At 45.0% G+C, this 18,522-nt stretch overlaps 1 protein-coding gene across 1 annotated transcript; it reads left to right on the top strand.

Moving 5' to 3' along the window:
* The first annotated feature begins 158 nt into the window (after window positions 1–158).
* Window positions 159–18,317, top strand: FAM183A (family with sequence similarity 183 member A). The gene is made up of 4 exons (XM_039486532.1): window positions 159–378; window positions 1,786–1,845; window positions 15,638–15,741; window positions 18,011–18,317. The coding sequence occupies exons 1-4, from the start codon at window positions 246–248 to the stop codon at window positions 18,122–18,124; spliced, it is 411 nt and encodes a 136-aa protein (XP_039342466.1). The 5' UTR covers window positions 159–245; the 3' UTR covers window positions 18,125–18,317.
* The last annotated feature ends 205 nt before the right edge of the window (window positions 18,318–18,522 follow it).

The raw sequence follows: 18,522 nt of genomic DNA, 5'->3' as shown, positions 1-18,522 counted from the left end.
AAAAAATGCCGGCTGGGAACATAGCCAATCAGCAACGGGACTTTTAACTCGAGAGCCAATTGGAACGGGGGGCGGGGCTTTTCTGATCAAGGGGCGTGGTCTGAATCGCACCAATCAGCGAGTCCGCTGCGTCTGACCAAGAATCAGGGGCGAATCGCCGTTGCCAGGAAACAAGAATAAAACAAACTTAATCGCTGAGAATCCGCAAGCGCTGCGTTCCCAGCTTCCCGGGAGCGGGGCCGGTCATGGCGGCGCGGAGCCGCGAGAAGGAGCCGCCCGATCTGGTGCATCAGAACCAGATTTTCTGCGAGACCGTCCGGAAGGAGCTGCGGTGCCAGAAACTGCACACGGAGTACGGGGTCAACCCCCTCAAACGGGGTAAGGCGGGGAGAAAGGGGCCTACCCCGCATGAGGGAGTACAGATACCCTTTGAGAAGGGGGCCACCCCCTCAAACGGGGCGAGACGGGAGGGGGAGGCAAGGGGGGCCATGACAGAGGGAGTACAGGGTTGACTCCACCAAGTGGATTGGGGTGGGGGAGGGGCCAGTCTGCTCTCTTGGGGCGAGACAGGGCTTGGTGACCATGGCAACTCACTCTAACAGGAGAGACGGGTATGGCCAACGTGAAGTGGTGAGGCAGCCCACATGGCCAGTTTAAGATTGGGGTATATGGGGGCAGGTCTGGAACTGGCAGTGGTGGCCTGGGGTCACAACAGTGGAGCATGATAGGATGGAGGCCCTAGCTGGAAGGTCCTCCCTATTCACTGGTCTGGCTCCAGTTTCCCACCTTCCTATTAACAATTGCTGTGGTTGCCACATGATTGCGGACGTGCATAAGCAGCACGTGACTCTTGTGTTTGGGGAGGCTGGGCACAAGTGCTGGAAACTCCCTAGAAGTGTGTGTGGGGGGGTGCCTGGACTGTGGAGAGGGGCAAGCAGCAGGGTGGGGTGGGGGGTGAGCACAGGGCCTCAGGGTGAAGAGGCCGCCTAGGAGCAGGGCCTCAGGGCAACATGTGGGCGGGGCCATAGTCAGACCACCAATGGCTCCCTTACTTCTCCAGAGCTTCTGGAGGCAGCGCTCCAAAGGCAGTGGGCCACTGCTGCTCCAAAGAGAGGTGCGCTGCACCCAGCATTTCTTGCCCCGTTTGGGGAGGCTTAGTCTCTCCAAGCCTCATACCCACCACCCATACTGACATGGGAAAGTAAGGTTTGGATTTGTATGTGTGTGTTGGGTTTTAAATACTATTTAGCAGCTAGAAACAAGGAGGAACTAGCCCCATGTAGTCAGCCAGAACTCTGTTGCTCTTCCAGCAAGTGCCCTGCAGGTCACAGTTTAGGAACCTGACAGATCCTGGAATGGGTTACCTAGGGAGGTGGTGGAATTTCCTTCCTTAGAGGTTTTTAAGGTCAGGCTTGACAAAGCCCTGGCTGGGATGATTTAGTTGAGAATTGGTCCTGCTTTGAGCAGGGGGTTGGACTAGATGACCTCCTGAGGTCCCTTCCAACCCTGATATTCTATGATTCTATAACTCTGCTCTCTGGTCACAAACACCACCTAGTGCCAGGGTCACGTGGTGCCAAAGTTGATTCCCTTCAGTTCCCAGGAGCAATCAAGTGACCACATTAACAAGTGCTCCTTTTCCAATCTATAGTCTTTCTTCTTCTTCTTAACAGCCTAAGTGAGCTGGCAGGACACAGGTTATGGGGAGCTAGTGCTTTATCTGAAACTGCCTGTAATATTGATTCCATAATAGCAACTCACCTGCATCATCACATTTCTCCCCAGTTCACACGATCACCAGGAAGCCAATGTCTTGGCATGATAATATAGAAGAGCCTGCGGATGGTAAGTAGCCTCTGAACAGCTGTTGAGATACTTAGATAAGGAAGTAATTATCAGATAAATATGAGAGATTAGAAATAATTTCCATGTTGTAAAATAAAATAAAGCATGTATTTGAAAAAAATTGAACTTTATTGGGCAATTAAAAAAGACCCCTGAAAAGATTAGAAACACTGGAAATGCAAGGTGGTAGCTACACAGGAACTATGAACAAGATAGAGTACCTATAACAGTTCTTATTTTCCAGCTGGATTAACTGGAAAGGATAATGGTCCATAATATGTTAGTGCCTTGAGGAGGTGGGGATGGGAAGAGTGTATGATCCAGGCCACAGGACAAAGGAATTATCCAAGCAGTATAATAGCTCTTAATGTGTGGGCCTTTGGATATTTTACCCCCAAATAGTTTAGAGCAGGAGTGGGAAAACTATGGCCCGTGGGCTGCTTGCGGCCCATCAGACGTTTTTATCCAGCCCCTCCTGCTGGGGAGCAGGGTTGGGGGCTTGCCCTGCTTCGCCTGCCCAGTGCGCCCCAGCCCCCGACTCACAATTCCCTTGATGAGCACCATCTTCTGGCATGCAGAGCCACACTGCGCAGGTACGACTTCACTGCCTTGCTTCTGGGATCAGAATCCCCCCCCCCCCCCCCACACACACACACACAGCAGCACACCCAATCCCCTCCTGGTCTCCTACGGCCCCACCCTCAAGAGCCCCAAAACCACCCAGGGGCTGAACCCATCCCACCTAGGGTGCCTCTGCCCTTGGTGGTGCTGGGTACAGCTGCTTTGGTGTCACTGTCGGCAGGGCCCCTAGGAGTCCCCGGTACCACCTCTGTGGAGCCCTCCTCTCCCCACCTCGGTAACATCCCTTATAGAGCCCTCCCTTGCTATATCCCATTGAGTGTCCCTCCCCCACCAGGCATTCATGGCCCACCATACAATTTCCATACCCAGATGCGGCCCTCAGACCAAAATGTTTGCCCTCCCCTGATTTAGAGCATGATGTCTTGGTGAACTTTCTGATGCACCTCTCTCCCTTTAAGGCCCAGCAGACATGAGACAGGTATCACAACTTCCTTTATTTTTTTCCAAATAGTGCTGCCTTTGAGAAGTGTGAACTTCAGAGACTAAGGAGGGTGCTGCAGTGCCTTGAGTCAGCAGAGGGAAAGCACCAGCTGGGAAGGCCTATGGAGAAGGCCAGTCTTTAGGCAAGTGGTGCTGGGAAAGCAGGACAGACCGTCAGAGAGGGGTGGCTGTGCCTAGCTTGGGACTGGGGTGAAATAAATTATTAGAGAGGATGAGGAACTGGGCCCAGGTGAAACAAGGAGGATGACATTGAAGGTTTGAGTTTTCTATTGAAAGACTTTTTGATAGATATAATAAATTGGACCTAAGAAGGGAGAATGTTTTGAAGAGCCAGCCTCTGTCGACTTTTTTAAAGGGAGACCAAATTAAGGCGAAACTGAGGCAGGCCTCAGCAGAGGCTCATTTGGCCAGGACAGGAGTACCTTTTGGCAGACTTGCTGACCTCAGACTTTCCACATGTACATAACAAACAGCTAACGATGGTACATAGATAGGAATGTTGCTGAGGTCAGTATCAAGGTATAGCTTTAAAATGCCAGTCAAAGGAATTTGGTGGGTATGTTATTGTATAACTTAATCAATGCTAAATAAATAGCATATGATTAGTCTGTCAAAGCTTATGCACAAGGGTACAGAATTAAGATGTTTATATGCAATTAGCTGCTATATCCTGACTTGATTGCTTAACTATGCACATGGTAATGTTTAACTTTTAAGGACTAATTGTTATTCATAGATTCTAAGGCCAGAAGGGACCGTTGTGATAATTTATTCTGAACTCTTGTATAACGAAGGCCAGTAATCGAGACATATGCCAAGATCTCCCCTTTTTGCAATTCTCCACCAAAATGTTACACTAATAGAATAAAAACCAGCAGGATCTTTTTAAAGGGGATAAGGCAGAATGCTGGGTTTATTGTAAATACAAAATAAATAGAATGCAAGCTATTCCATTGACTATACCTATTAAAACTTTCTATTTTATACTCATACATACAAATTCTGCAAAGTTATTATAGTTACCAGCCTAGAGGTTGCTTGTGCCAAGTTACTGGCCAAGCAACCTGGACATGAGGGTGGAGCCGAGTCTTGTCTGATGCGTATTTGATGCTCCTGGAGGGTGGGTGCAGAACCAGACTCAAAGTTCTTGGGTCTGTTCTTATAGGACTTTGTCCACATGCAAGTTTATGGAGATTGCTTCATCATGCTGTTACATTTGAAGTGATAATCAAGCAGCAGATGGCACATCCATGACAGCTCTATAACGGCTGGGTGTTATCTTGCTCTTTAATTCTTCGGCCCCTCCATCCTTGGGGCAGTTGAGTGGATTCCGATTTGCCCTGCGGGGTCATTCAGTTATTTCCACTTTGCGTATTTTTTTGGCCAACCAATACCAAAGTTGTAACTTTTAGGCTGGTGCATTTTACTCTTCTATTGTTTATTTAAACCATGCACCCATTTACATGCATTCTTTATTTTAAGATTTTTTACTTTTACTTTACCATTTAATTTTTTTTTAAAACAACTTTTGGGGCATAACAGGTTTTAACAAGTCTGCTTAGCTCACTTACTACACAAACAAAACAAAATTTTCAATATGCTATTCCAAAAAGCAATTGTTTTTCCAAAATTCTTATTATGCTTAAAACAAACATCTAAAAATATACTAATACAATTAACAATTCATCCTTATAAACTCCAAACAAAACAAAAAGCATTTTAATTACCACAACCATAATATCTTAACTAAAAAGCATTTTTTAATACTCAAGTCTAGCCTAAAACCTACCCAAAACTATACTATACCTATAATAACCTTAATAAAACTCAATATAATCCAACACAGGTTACTCCCTAGAGCAGAGGTCGGCAACCTTTCAGAAGTGGTTTGCCGAGTCTTCATTTATTCACTCTAACTTAAGGTTTCACATGCCAATAATACATTGTAACATTTTTAGAAGGTCTCTTTCGATAAGTCTATAATATATAACTAAACTATTGTATGTAAAGTAAATAAAGGTTTTTAAAATGTATAAAAAGCTTCATTTAAAATTAAATTAAAATGCAGAGCCCCCTGGACCGGTGGCCAGGACCTGGGCAGTGTGAGTGCCACTGAAAATTAGCTCACGTGCCATAGGTTGCCTTCCCCTGCCCTAGAGAATGCATTCCTCCCCCCAGCCCTTTGGGGGAGCAAAAGTCAGAATATTAGACAGAGTAAGGCTCTCAATTTAAATTCAGGCTTAACATTCCTAAAGCTCATACACTGAATGGATTATACTGCATATGGGCAGAGAGCACAAGAGTCTTCACAGCCAGCCACAACTCACAGGACCCATGTAACTTAAGGGAAAATGTTGTGGCCATTGAACCTGAGCAACACCCAGCCACTGTAAATCCAAATCCATCCTTGGGCAGACATCAGAAATAAATTTTTGGGGGTGGGGGGGGTGGGGGAGAAGAGGAAGTTGTGTGGGAAGGAATGTAGTGAAATTCAGATGATCAAACTATTTTTGAAAAGACAACAAATTACACAGCATATGCTTGGAGCAGAGGAGTGGGAAAGAACAGGGGCTTGGAGCCCAACAGATGAAAATGTGGATTAAAGGGAGGGGAATAAATGGCAACAGGCAGGAGGGGAAGGAGTTGAAGGCTCAGGTAAGGGGTGTGTGTAGTGTAACTGGGAAGGGTGACATGGTGGTAGGGCATGTGGGAGAGATTGAAGTAGGGAGCATCTGTTAGCCCTACATTCTCCCCTCTTATGTGCGTACTGGGGGCTGGAGGGGCAGTCCACATATCTTAGAGCTATTTGTTTCAGGTTGCATTCATCTCCATGGTACACTTTAGAAATTACACTCTTGTGCACAGTCATGCCACATAGACAAGCTCTGAGATGAATGGGCAATGTCACACCTCTCCAGGCCTCCTATGCTGCAGGCAAGGTTGCCACTCCCAACAGATAAACTGCTATTCTCTACATTATACTGAGCTACTTTAAACAAATCATGTCTACCTTATTCAGGCTTACTTTCACAAGCTTCACATTCCAACAATCCACCACCCATTTTAAAAAAAAAAAATCTTTTTCTTCCTCAATTAGGGTTTTACATAAAACGGCCATACTGGGTCAGACCAAAGGTCCATCCAGCCCAGTATCCTGTCTACCGACAGTGGCCAATGCCAGGTGCCCCAGAGGGAGTGACCCTAACAGGTAATGATCAAGTGATCTCTCTCCTGCCATCCATCTCCACCCTCTGACAAACAGAGTCTAGAGACACCATTCCTTACCCCATCCTGGCTAATAGCCATTAATGGACTTAACCTTCATGAATTTATCCAGTTCTCTTTTAAATGCTATTATAGTCCTAGCCTTCACAACCTCCTCAGGTAAGGAGTTCCACAAGTTGACTGTGCGCTGTGTGAAAAACTTCCTTTTATTTGTTTTAAACCTTCTGCCCATTAATTTCATTTGGTGGCTCCTAGTTCTTATATTATGAGAACAAGTATATAAACTCTCTTATTCACTTTCTCCACATCACTCATTATTTTATATACCTCTATCATATTCCCCCCTTAGTCTCCCCTTTTCCAAGCTGAAAAGTCCTAGCCTCTTTAATCTTTTCTCATATGGGACCAATTCCAAACCCCTAATCATTTTAGTTGCCCTTTTCTGAACTTTTTCTAATGCCAGTATATCTTTTTTTGAGATGAGGACACCACATCTGTGCACAGTATTCAAGATGTGGGCGTACCATGGATTTATATAAAGGCAATAATATATTCTCCATCTTATTCTCTATCCCTTTTTTAATGATTCCTAACATCCTGTTTGTTTTTTTGACTGCTGCTGCACACTGCGTGGATATCTTCGGAGAACTATCCACAATGACTCCAAAATCTTTTTCCTGATTCGTTGTAGCTAAATTAGCCCCCCATCATATTGTATGTATAGTTGGGGTTATTTTTTCCAATGTGCATTACTTTACATTTATCCACATTACATTTCATTTGCCATTTTGTTGCCCAATCACTTAGTTTTGTGAGATCTTTTTGAAGTTTGTCACGGTCTGCTTTGGTCTTAGCTATCTTGAGCAGTTTAGTATCATCTACAAACTTTGCCACCTCACTGTTTACCCCTTTCTCCAGATCATTTATGAATAAATTGAATAGGATTGGTCCGAGGACTGACCCTTGGGGAACACCACTAGTTACCCCTCTCCATTCTGAGAATTTACCATTAATTCCTACCCTTTGTTCCCTGTCCTTTAACCAGTTCTCAATCCATGAAAGGACCTTCCCTTTTATCCCATGACAGCTTAATTTACGTAAGAGCCTTTGGTGAGGGACCTTGTCAAAGGCCTTCTGGAAATCTAAGTACACTATGTCCACCGGATCCCCCCTTGTCCACATGTTTGTTGACCCCTTCAAAGAACTGTAATAGATTAGTAAGACACGATTTCCCTTTACAGAAACCATGTTGACTATTGCTCAACAGTTTGTTTTTCTATGTGTCTGACAATTTTATTCTTTACTATTGTTTCAACTAATTTGCCCGGTACCGACGTTAGACTTACCGGTCTGTAATTGCCGGGATCACCCCTAGAGCCCTTTTTAAATATTGGCGTTACATTAGCTATCTTCCAGTCGTTGGGTACAGAAGCCGATTTAAAGGCCAGGTTACAAACCATAGTTAATAGTTCCACAATTTCACATTTGAGTTCCCGCAGAACTCTTGGGTGAATGCCATCTGGTCCCGATGACTTGTTACTGTTAAGTTTATCAATTAATTCCAAAACCTTCTCTAGTGACATTTCAATCTGTGACAGTTCTTCAGATTTGTCACTTACAAAGGATGGCTCAGGTTTGGGAGTCTCCGTAACATCCTCTGCCGTGAAGACTGAAGCAAAGAATTCATTTAGTTTAGCCCCAATGACTTCGTCTTTAAGTGCTCCTTTTGTATCCTGATCGTCCAGGGGCCCCAGTGGTTGTTTAGCAGGCTTCCTGCTTCTGATGTACTTAAAAAACATTATTACCTTTTGAGTTTTTGGCTAGCTGTTCTTCAAACTCCTTTTTGGCATTTCTTACTAAATTTTTACACTTAATTTGGCAGTGTTTATGCTCCTTTCTGTTTACCTCACTAGGATCTGACTTCCACTTTTTAAAAGATGCCTTTATCTCTCACTGCTTCTGGTTGTTAAGCCACAGTGGCTCTTTTTTAGTTTTTACTGTGTTTTTTTAATTTGGGTTATATATTTAAGTTGGGGCTCTATTATGGTGTCTATGAAAAGTGACCATGCAGTTTGCAGGGATTTCACTTTAGTCACTGTACCTTTTAATTTCTGTTTAACTAACCTCATTTTTGCATAGTTCCCCTTTCTGAAATTAAATGCCACAGCGTTGGGCTGTTGAAGTGTTCTTCCCACCACAGGAATGTTTAAATGTTATATTATGGTCACTATTTCCAAGTGGTCCTGTTATAGTTACCTCTTGGACCAGATCCTGCGCTTCACTCAGGACTAAATTGAGAATTGTCTCTCCCCTTGTGGGTTCCTGTACCAGGTGCTCCAAGAAGCAGTCATTTAAAGTATCGAGAAATTTTGTCTCTGCATTTCGTCCTGAGGTGACATGTACCCAGTCAATATGGGGATAATTGAAATGCCCCACTATTATCGAGTTCTTTATTTTGATGGCCTCTCTAATCTCCCTTAGCATTTCATAGTTACCGTCACTGTCCTGGTCAGGTGGTCGATAACAGATCCCTACTGTTGTATTCTTATTAGAGCATGGAATTACTATCCATAGAGATTCTATGCAACATGTGGCTTCATTTAAGATTTTTAGTTCATTTGATTCTACATTCTTTCACATACAGTGCCACTCCCCCCTACCCCGCACACGACCTGTTCTGTCCTTCTGATATATTTTGTACCCCAGAATGATTGTGTCCCACTGATTGTCCCCACTCCACCAGGTTTCTGTGATGCCTATATCAATATCCTCCTTTATCACGAGGCACTCTAGTTCACCCATCTTATTATTTAGACTTCTAGCATTTGTGTACAAGCACTTTAAAAACTTGTCACTGTTTAGTTGTCTGCCCTTTTCTGATGTCATGGGACCTGACCATCAACTTTAATCTGCTCAAGAGATCTTTTCCTAATCAGTGAGTTCTTTTTGTGCTTCATCTAATTCCAGATGCACTTCAGAGTAATTAGACAGACATTCAAAAGCTTCATTCACAAACAGCTATTTTCCACCTTCCCCAGGTTAGAGACACTCTCTCCCTGGCCGTAGCAAACCTAGTTAAACGCAGACAACTGCTCAGAGTCTTACAACATACCAACATTGTTATAAACTGGACTTCCAAGATGATGCTGTTTTGCCATTATTTAAAAAAAAAAAAGCAAAGTCTGGCAGTTTCTTGTTGCATCCGGTGCACCCTCTCTCTTCAGCCTGCTTGGTTCTCTCTGCAGCTTGTTTCTCTTGCATTTGAAGATATGCCATTCTTTGTTCATGTTCAGACTTCAGCTTGTTTTTCTGCTCACTGGCCATTAACAGATTTTTCAGTTCTTGCTCTGGGGCCTTTTTCTTAGAAGACAACTACTTCTGTAAGCACAATTCTTCAAGGGTTTTTCTGTCCAGTTCTTCATATGATTGTTGCTTAGTCATTGTAACTCATTTTTAACCCTTAAACTCTCCAATATCAAAATGTATTTTTGACAAGCTCCTGGTTCTGATACAAAAACCCAATTAACCTGTGGTAATGTGTATCCTAGCCAGACTATGCCACTATGACAGGAGTCCCAGGGTGCCACACTGAAGTTACTCAGTTAGGGTAAACTGCATAGAATGGGGCAGACAGTCCCCACAGCTGGTGGATAGTCCAATACTTAGATTCACCAAGACAGCACAAAACAACTTCTATAATACCTTACTGGTTACACAGAAGCCAACACAGTTCCCTTAAAGCAACCCAGCCTCAGGCCTCCCCCAGACACCCAAGTCAAATACGATGAGGATTACTGAAAATCCTATATAAAAAAGTTCTACCAATCCCAAGGTATCGGACACATTGCCTCCCAAGTTACTGAATATCTCAGATCTTACCCAAATACATGCTTACAGCCAATCCATATTAACTAAACTAAAATGTATTTTAAAAGAAGAGTATATTGGTTAAAGATCAATATACATACAGACATGAATACTGTTCTGAGATCAGATTCATAGTAGAGATGGTGAGCTTTGTAGTTGCAAAGAGTTCTTTCAGAATTAGTCCATAGGTTATAGTCCAATGTTCATATTCAGTGTAATCCAGATAGGACTGGAGATCTGAGTCTTACGATTTAAGCTTCCCCTGCATGAAACATCAAGCAGATCTGAGATTTAAAAAAAAAAAAAAAAAAATCAGGACACAAGGGGTTTTTACAGTTCCAGGCCTTCTCTTGACAGTTCAGAGTCCTTATGCAAACAATAGGCAATCATGGAGACTTTGAAGTAGACCTATTTCCTAATCATCACTGGCAATTAACTACAGGGATTAACATAAGGCAATTTATCCATGAAGCAGTTTATCACAAACTTTAAAGAGATATAGAAAATGACACTTTCACCCAAGATTCATCTAAATGTTAATATTCCTTTTTGATCTCTGAATCAATTGCTATAGTGAGACAGGAACTGTCTGTTTACATGGGTAACATCTAACAAGATATAAGTAAACACATACAATTAGTATGACCGCCAATTCTCTAACAATACAGGTTTGCATTTCAAAGTTCTAGCCTATCTGTCTGACATGGAATCGCCCTAATTACCATTCACATACTTTTCTAATATGTCTCTAAAGGTTGACTCTGGGTCATTTAGCCTGCGAGCTGCTTACCCCTTTCTATTGACACCTTACTTGACACACTGTAGAAGATTTGTTGCAATTATTGTGACAAAGTTCCTCCTCTACCTTGGTGGGTCCTGCGCTTATTGGCAGATATGCTTACCTCAGTGATCTTCCCCACAGTCTGGGTCAACTCCTCCTGTGTCTGATCAGGAGTTGGGAGGTTTGGGGGAAACCCGGGCCCGCCCTCTACTCCGGGTTCCAGCCCAGGGCCCTGTGGATTGCAGCTGTCTATAGTACCTCCTGTAACAGCTGCATGACAGCTACAACTCCCTGGGCTTCTTCCCCACGGCCTCCTCCAAACACCTTCTTTATCCTCACCACAGGATCTTCCTCCTGGTGTCCGATAACACTTGTACTCCTTAGTCCTCCAGCAGCACACCCTCTCACTCTCAGCTCCTTGTGTCTCTTGCTCCCAGCTCCTCACATGCACTTCCTCTCCTCTTGCTCCCCCCTCCCTGACTGGAGTGAGCTCCTTTTTAAACCAAGGTGCTCTGCAGCCAATCAAGGCAGGCTAATCAGGTGTTCTAATCAGCTTGTCTGCCTGAATTGGTTCTAGCAGGTTCCTGATTACTCTAGTGCAGCCCCTGCTCTGGTCACTCAGGGAACAGAAAACTACTCATCCAGTGACCAGTATATTTGCCCTCTACCAGACTCCTGTACCCCACTGGCCTGGGTCTGTCACATAATAGAACGGTGGTAGCAACAACGTATGACCATGCAAATTTCTAATCAGATAATGTCACACAAGGCCAAGGGGTGTGTGTGTCTTAGACTCATCTTAGACTTGTGTCGACTCAATCGTTATCTCGAAAGGTTGAAGATCCGCATGGTCTCCTTGGGGTCGGTCATTCCATTTCTAGATCCAGGGGATTGGTATGCCACCTAGACTTAAGATGCATACTTCCGTGTTCCAATCTTTCAAGGCCCCAGAAGATTTGAGGTTTGTGGCAAACCAAGGACATCACCAGTTAACAGTCCTGCTGTCTGGGCTCTTGGCAGTCTCGAAGGTCTTCACCAAATGTATGGCAGTGGCTTTTCTCAGGAGAAGAGGAGTCCATGTATTTCTGTACCTCGACAGCTGGCTCATCAAGGGCACATCTCGCGTGTAAGTGAAGATGGACGTCACCCTCATCCAGTCGACCTTCCGTGTGTTGGGCCTTCAAATTGTGTGCAGAAGTAAACACTGATACCCATTCGTAGTAGGAAGAGAGCCTGAGACATAAGCCCTTGTATAAGACAAGACCTGCTCACAGAACCTGGCAAGAACACGGCTAATATTGCAAAAATACACATTCCTAACAAGTGTTAAGTTCAGAGCACTCATGCAAACAAATCCCGATATCAAGTGGTACCAGAACATCCCAATATCAAGGATGATACAAAAACATTCCCTAAAAGATAAGGTCAGAACAAAAGTATAACTTGTTTATATCAGGGTATAAAGATGTATCTCAGAGGGAGTATCTTTGGTCAGCTTAGGGGGCAGGGGAAAGTCCCACCACTCACTCAGCTGCATCCATAGTCACTGGCATACATAGAATTCATAGAATAGCAGGGTTGGAAGGGACCTCAGGAGATCTAGTCCAATCCCCTGCCCAAAGCAGGACTAATTCCCAGACAGATTTTTGCTCCAGATCCCTAAATGGCCCTCAAGGATTAAACTCACAACCGTAGGTTTAGTAGGCTAATGCTCAAACCACTGAGCTATCCCTCCTCCATGTCTTAGTATCCTCATAGAGTCTGCTAGGTGCTATTACTGTGCTTTGTTGACAATAAACCTAGCTGGGTGCCTTCGTACCTTAATGGATCTTGTGGTCATTGGGTGGTTCGCTCAAGGTTGCTGTGCCAACTGTCTGTGCAGAGCTGGGAACACACACACACTTCAGAGAACAGAATTCATCGGGGTGGTCCTCGACTGTCAGCTAGCAAAGGCCCTTCTTCCAGAAGATCGCTTTCAGGCAATCTTGGAGTTAATACGCTGCATGCAAGCTTACCTGGTCATGACGGTCAGGCTTTGCTTGAGCTTTCTTGGCCACATGGCTTCATGTACATATGTGGTTCGTCATGTGAGGCTGAGACTCAGACCTCTCAAAGCCTGGCTGGCTATGGTGCATTCCCCCTCCAGGCACCACCTAGATAGGGCTATCATGGTGCCTCCTTATATCCTCAGCTCCCTGTCATAGTGGCTGGATCACCTAGTAGTCTGCAGGGGGATTCCCTTCACAAAACCCCAGCCATCAGCAAACCTGGTCTTGGATGCCTCAGCACTGGGCTGGGGAGCCCACCTGGAGACGCTCAGGACCCAAGGTCGCTGGTCCGCAGAGGAGTTATTGCTTCACATCAGTGTCAGAGAGCTCAGGGCAGACCATCTAGCATGCCGGGTGTTCTTGCCTCACATTCCGAATGACAGTTTCGATTCTCATGGACAATAAATCAGCCATGTACTATATCAACGTTGAGGGACCCATTCTCTCCCCACCCCCATGTTGGGAGACAGTCTCTCTATGGGAGTTCTGCATTGTGCACTCAATCGAGATAGAGGCTTCATACCTGCCGGGGTGCAGAACCAGCTTGTGGACTGCCTCAGCAGGTCCTCCTCCACTCACCTCTATGCCCAGATGTCACAGTGAGCATCTTTTGCAAAAAGGGGATTTTCCCCACATAGATTTGTTCGCTACATGTTCCAACAGAAAGAGCCAGCAGTTCTGCTTCCTGAGGGGTCACAGCCCGGCTCCATGACGGATGCCTTCCTGATGAAATGGTTGCACTACCTATTCTATGCCTTTCTGCCCATCCCGCTGATTCACAATTTGCTGATAAAGATCAAGCAGGATTGGGTTCAGGTTATCTTAATGGCTTCAGCTTGGCCTAGGTAGCACTGGTAAACACCTTGCTTGTTCATCTCTCTCTTGAGACCCCACTCAAGCTCTCTCTGTACCCAGACCTGATCTCGCAAGACCATGGTTGGCTGCTTCACCCAAACCTCAGCTCTGAGGCCTGAAATCTGCATGGCTGAACCCCAACGAACAGGCTTGTTTGAAGCAGGTCCTCAAAAGTCTCCTGGGCAGAAGGAAACCTTCCATGAGTACAGCTTACTGTGTAAAGTGGAAGCGGTTGTCTCTCTGGTCATCCAGATGTAGAGTCCCGCTGATGTAATCTTCACTTAAGTAATCTAAGATAAATCTCCTATCTTTGAAAGAACAGGGCCTGGCCCTTTCCTCTATAAAGGTCCAGTTGGCAGCCATTTCAGCATTCCATCCAAAAGTCAACAACAGGTTGGTGTTCTCCCTCGAAATGGTAGTCCGCTTCCTCAAAGGTCTGGAGAGGACATTCCCTCAGATGAGGGAACCTCTTCCCCCATGAGACTTGAATCTTGTCCTCTTGAGAGTGACGTGGCCACCCTTTGAGGCACTCGCAGTGCATTCTCTACTACATCTTTTGTGGAAAACAGCCTTTCTGATGGTGATTACTTCAGCCAGGAGGGTGTCAGATCTGAGCCCTCATGGCAGAACTCCCATATACAGTTTTCTTTATGGACAAGGTACAGCTTCAGCCATACCCAAAATTTCTCCCAAAGGCTGTGTCCCAATTCCATTACAACCAACCATCTTTCTGCCGGTCTTTTATCCTAAACCTCATACAAGTAAGGAAGAACAACACCTGAATTCCTTGGATATAAGACATGCTCTGGCATTTTAAATTGAAAGGACCAGACCATTCTGTAGCTAACTTCAACTCTTCATAGTGATAGCTGACAGAATGACAAGGCTTCCCATCTCTGCCCAAAAGGATCTCATCTTGCATACGAATGTGCTATGACCTCGTGGGCATTTCCCCTCCACCAAACTTAACTGTCTGCTCCATGAGGTCTCAGGCCTCTTCGGCAGCCTTCCTAGCACAGGACCCATTCCAGGAGATATGCAGAACAGCAACCTGGTCCTCAGTGCACATGTTCTTCACACATTATGACCTCTCCTGTCATTTGTGAGTTTGCAAATATTATTGCCAACAGCTCCAAGATTTCTTCAGCTAATTCCTTCAGCAGCCTGGGGTGAACAGCATCAGGCCTCGCTGACTTGAATTAATTTAAATTAGTCAGAAGATCTCTGTTCTTATCCCGATCTGCATCCCTTCCTCTTTGTCATCTATGGTTACTTCACTAGTTGTCTGGTCATGTTATTTTTTGTGAGAAGAATTAAGCCCCACTTTACTTAAAGGTAAGTTTTGCACTTTTCAGTCACTATTGCCATCTTCAGGAGGCCAGCCCTGATGACCTCTTGAGGTCCCTTCCAGCCCCACATTTCTATGATTCTATAACTGTGTATGCACATGCCTTTACACAGAGTGAGAACAGCCAAAAATTAATAGAAATAGGAACTGGTTTCCTGAAGTCACAGATCAGGAAATAGGAACTGGAATAGTAAGGGACCAGGTTACAAGCAAGTAACCTAAGCAATGTCAATTGGCAGGATAGGGAGGGGTGGCTGGTAGCAGACAGAGAGTGAGGATAGTGGGCTGTTGTACAGGAGACAAGGATGACAGAATTAGCAGGATGTATGGATAAGTTTGACAAAAACAGTAGATATACCATGACATGTCACAGGGTCAGTCACAGAAGCGCAGAAACAGAGAGCTGACTTCACTGTTGGCCTCTTGTCTAATTTCTTTTAGAGTAGAAGCTCCTCAGGATAAAGTTCAAATCTTCCCTTATGTCATGCACACTGTCAGCACTTAATTATTTGATCTAGTTCCTTTATTCTGGTTTAAAAGGACACTGTCCTCCCCCAATACTTTTTTCCTCCCCTAATCCAACAGCCAAGTTTCTGAATCTTATTCACCATGCTGCACTGGAGCCAACCAGGAAATACACAGAGCCACAGACAGAGAGCCAGGAAATTGGCTGGAACACCACTCCCTTGGTGAGTAGGATCTCTAAATGCTCTATCTAGAGTATAAAAAGGAGCAGCTCAACGTAGGCCTTTGAACTCATTTCTCTGGTTGAGGAATAAACCCGGAACAAACTTGAAACAAATACAGGCAAGTCTTATCTTAGGCGGGGGTTCCGTTCCGTGGTTATCGCTTAAAGCAAAAACCACTTATAGCCAAAAATTATATCCCCAAGCCCTTTAAACCCCACTCACAGCTCCAGCGGCCAAGGGGGCATTTAAGGGGCTCCACCGGGCTCCCTGCCGCCCTTTAAATGCCCCCCCCCCGGCCCTGCGGGCAGGATTTAAAGGGCTCCACCGGGCTTCCCGTCATGGTGGGGAGCCCAGAGGAGCCCTTTAAATCCCACCCGCAGCTTTGGCAGTCGGGCTGGGGCTGGCATTTAAAGGGCCCAGAGCTCCACGGTGGCTGGAGCCTCGGGCCCTTTAGTTTGCCACAGGGGCTACCAGCCACCTCTGCAGCTGGGAGCCCCCAGGGTGATTTAAAGGCCCTGGGTCTCCCAGCCAGACACACTATTTTTTTCCCCCCATGAGTGCTCCACCCCAAAGCACCCACGGAGTCTCGCCTATGGCCCAACTTGCATAGGCATTGCGGAGTACAGAGGTGAAGTGATAGTCCCCTCTCTGTCTGCTAAAACCATATCCAGAATATTTGCATTCAGTTCTGAAAACATCAATATCATATGCTACAAATGTTTGTAAGTAAATGTGGTATGACTATATCCTTAGATAGGTGGGAAGAAAGAACCAGGAAACTACTAATAAACCTGAGGTGTATCCCAGTCAGAATATATATACTGATTTATGACAAGGAATCAATCAACATGGAAATACTTGAGGAGAAAAGATGTGAACTCTGACATGTGTTTATTAAAAACGGATCACGTCTGACAAACTAATAGCAGTAATCATGACTGATCCAGCAGAGACTTCTGAGGTTCCATTAAAGCAAAGGAGTGCCTGAAGAATTCTGGTAAATTTCTTCTTGAAAACAAATTAGTTCAGGGAACATAAAACTGATATAATTGTCAAGTATCAGAGCGGTAGCCATGTTTGCTGCTTTTACAGATCCAGACTAAGAGTCCTGTGGCACCTTCTAGACTAACAGACGTATTGGAGCATGAGCTTTCATCAGTGAATACCATGCATGCATCCGACGAAGTGGGTATTCACCCACGAAAGCTCATGCTCCAATATGTCTGTTAGTCTATACGGTGCCACAGGACTCTTTGCTGATATAACTGTATTTGTTTCAAAGTAGAGACAGGATTGCCACAGGTCAATTTCTTAGAGCTTCCTCTACTGAGAGGGGAAAAGAGCAGATAGGCAGTCAATGGGGTATAGTAGAGGGCTTTAGTCTTTTAAAAAAATTTGCTAGTTTCTGGATGGATAACATCTGCAAACAGGCTATCACTAAGGGGGTAACAAGGTGTATAGCGCACCAAGGGGAAATAATTTCTGGCTGCAGAGATTCCTATATAGACCAAGTCATGATTTGCACTGCCTCCTTGCCACCAGAAACACTGACCTCTAACCTGCATCTCTGTGCAACTCACCCCTTCTTGCTACCGACTCCTGGCTTGATTGGTAATGTACTTCCGACCAGCCACAAAACGTCTCACATTCCTGCTGGCTTTAAGTGACATGTTTTTATCCTTTATACCATTAGCCTGCAACAAATGCAGCTAAGGGGTGAGGGATCCCATGCCTGCACCAGACTGTTAACTAGTTCCAGATCCAGAAATGTTAATGCTATGGTGCATCTCGGGCGAGTCAGAGTTACTGGTGACAATGCCTGAGCTAGAAAGAGCCCAGCTTGACTTTCAGGTGGTTGAAGTTGCAGGACTAGCAGCAATGGGTGAGGGAAAATAAATGCATCTAGAATTGAGCACATCTAAATTGGAGTTAGAGACAAACCTAGGAGCTCTCGGTACCATTTTTACAGAATCACTTTATAAGTGCAGTTACCGAAAGACAAATGAAGTTTACTTTTTATGAGCACCTAGGTACCGTAGTAATCCAACAGTGAAGATTTGACAGGATTTACCATACCGGCCATTGGTCTATCTATTGCTTTTACCTTAGTGGTGATCAGCCAATAACTGAATCTCTTATTTCAGGTTACCTTGTTAATCATATAGTCATGCAGCAGTGAATTGCAGCAACTGACTCCTTGCATCCTTCATCTCAAAGAGAACATCTCCAGGAGATGCTCCTCACACTTTGACCATTTTCTCTTCCACAGATTAGCGTGGCCCGCGCTGACCGCAGACTGTACTTCCCATGCCGGAACAGTGAGATCACCAAGTACATGGCTGCCATGTGGCGCCTGAAGGAGCAGAGTGAGAACATGCAGTAGGGTGCTAGTAGCAACATTGCTTTGCTAGGCAGAGTTGTGTGGTGTTGGTGTTGGAGTTTTTAAACAATGTTGCCACCTCCTCATTGCCATGGGTAGCCCTGTAAATTTCTGAGCAAGGGAGGAGGAATCTCCAGCTGGGCCATACCTCCTGGAAGCTGACAGCTGTTACAGAAATAAACCCATGTGAAAGTTCCGCTTTTGTCTCTTACTGCTCACGTCCAAGTGGATGTACTAACAACCTGTGAAAGGCTCTACCCTTTTGACAGGCTCCAGGCTTGTGACTGTAGCAAAGCCAGTATTTATTAAGTCTGACCTGGAGGTTAAATTCCCCACTTTTACCAAAGGCAGCTGTGGAAAGAGCCACGGTGATCCTCCAATCCCAGTCACAATGAGGGACA

Source organism: Mauremys reevesii, linkage group 8 (assembly GCF_016161935.1).
Source record: "Mauremys reevesii isolate NIE-2019 linkage group 8, ASM1616193v1, whole genome shotgun sequence".
NCBI classification, from domain to species: Eukaryota; Metazoa; Chordata; order Testudines; family Geoemydidae; genus Mauremys; species Mauremys reevesii.
The sequence above is the reverse complement of the archived record's forward strand: the minus strand, read 5'-3'. Positions and strand labels throughout refer to the sequence as shown.

Excerpts from the sequence above, each read along its gene's own strand:
- FAM183A (XM_039486532.1), top strand. The coding sequence starts at position 246 with ATGGCGGCGCGGAGCCGCGAGAAGGAGCCGCCCGATCTGGTGCATCAG. Across the intron at positions 379-1,785 it reads GGTCAACCCCCTCAAACGGG|TTCACACGATCACCAGGAAG; the intron begins GTAAGGCGGGGA and ends ATTTCTCCCCAG. Across the intron at positions 1,846-15,637 it reads TATAGAAGAGCCTGCGGATG|CCAAGTTTCTGAATCTTATT; the intron begins GTAAGTAGCCTC and ends CTAATCCAACAG.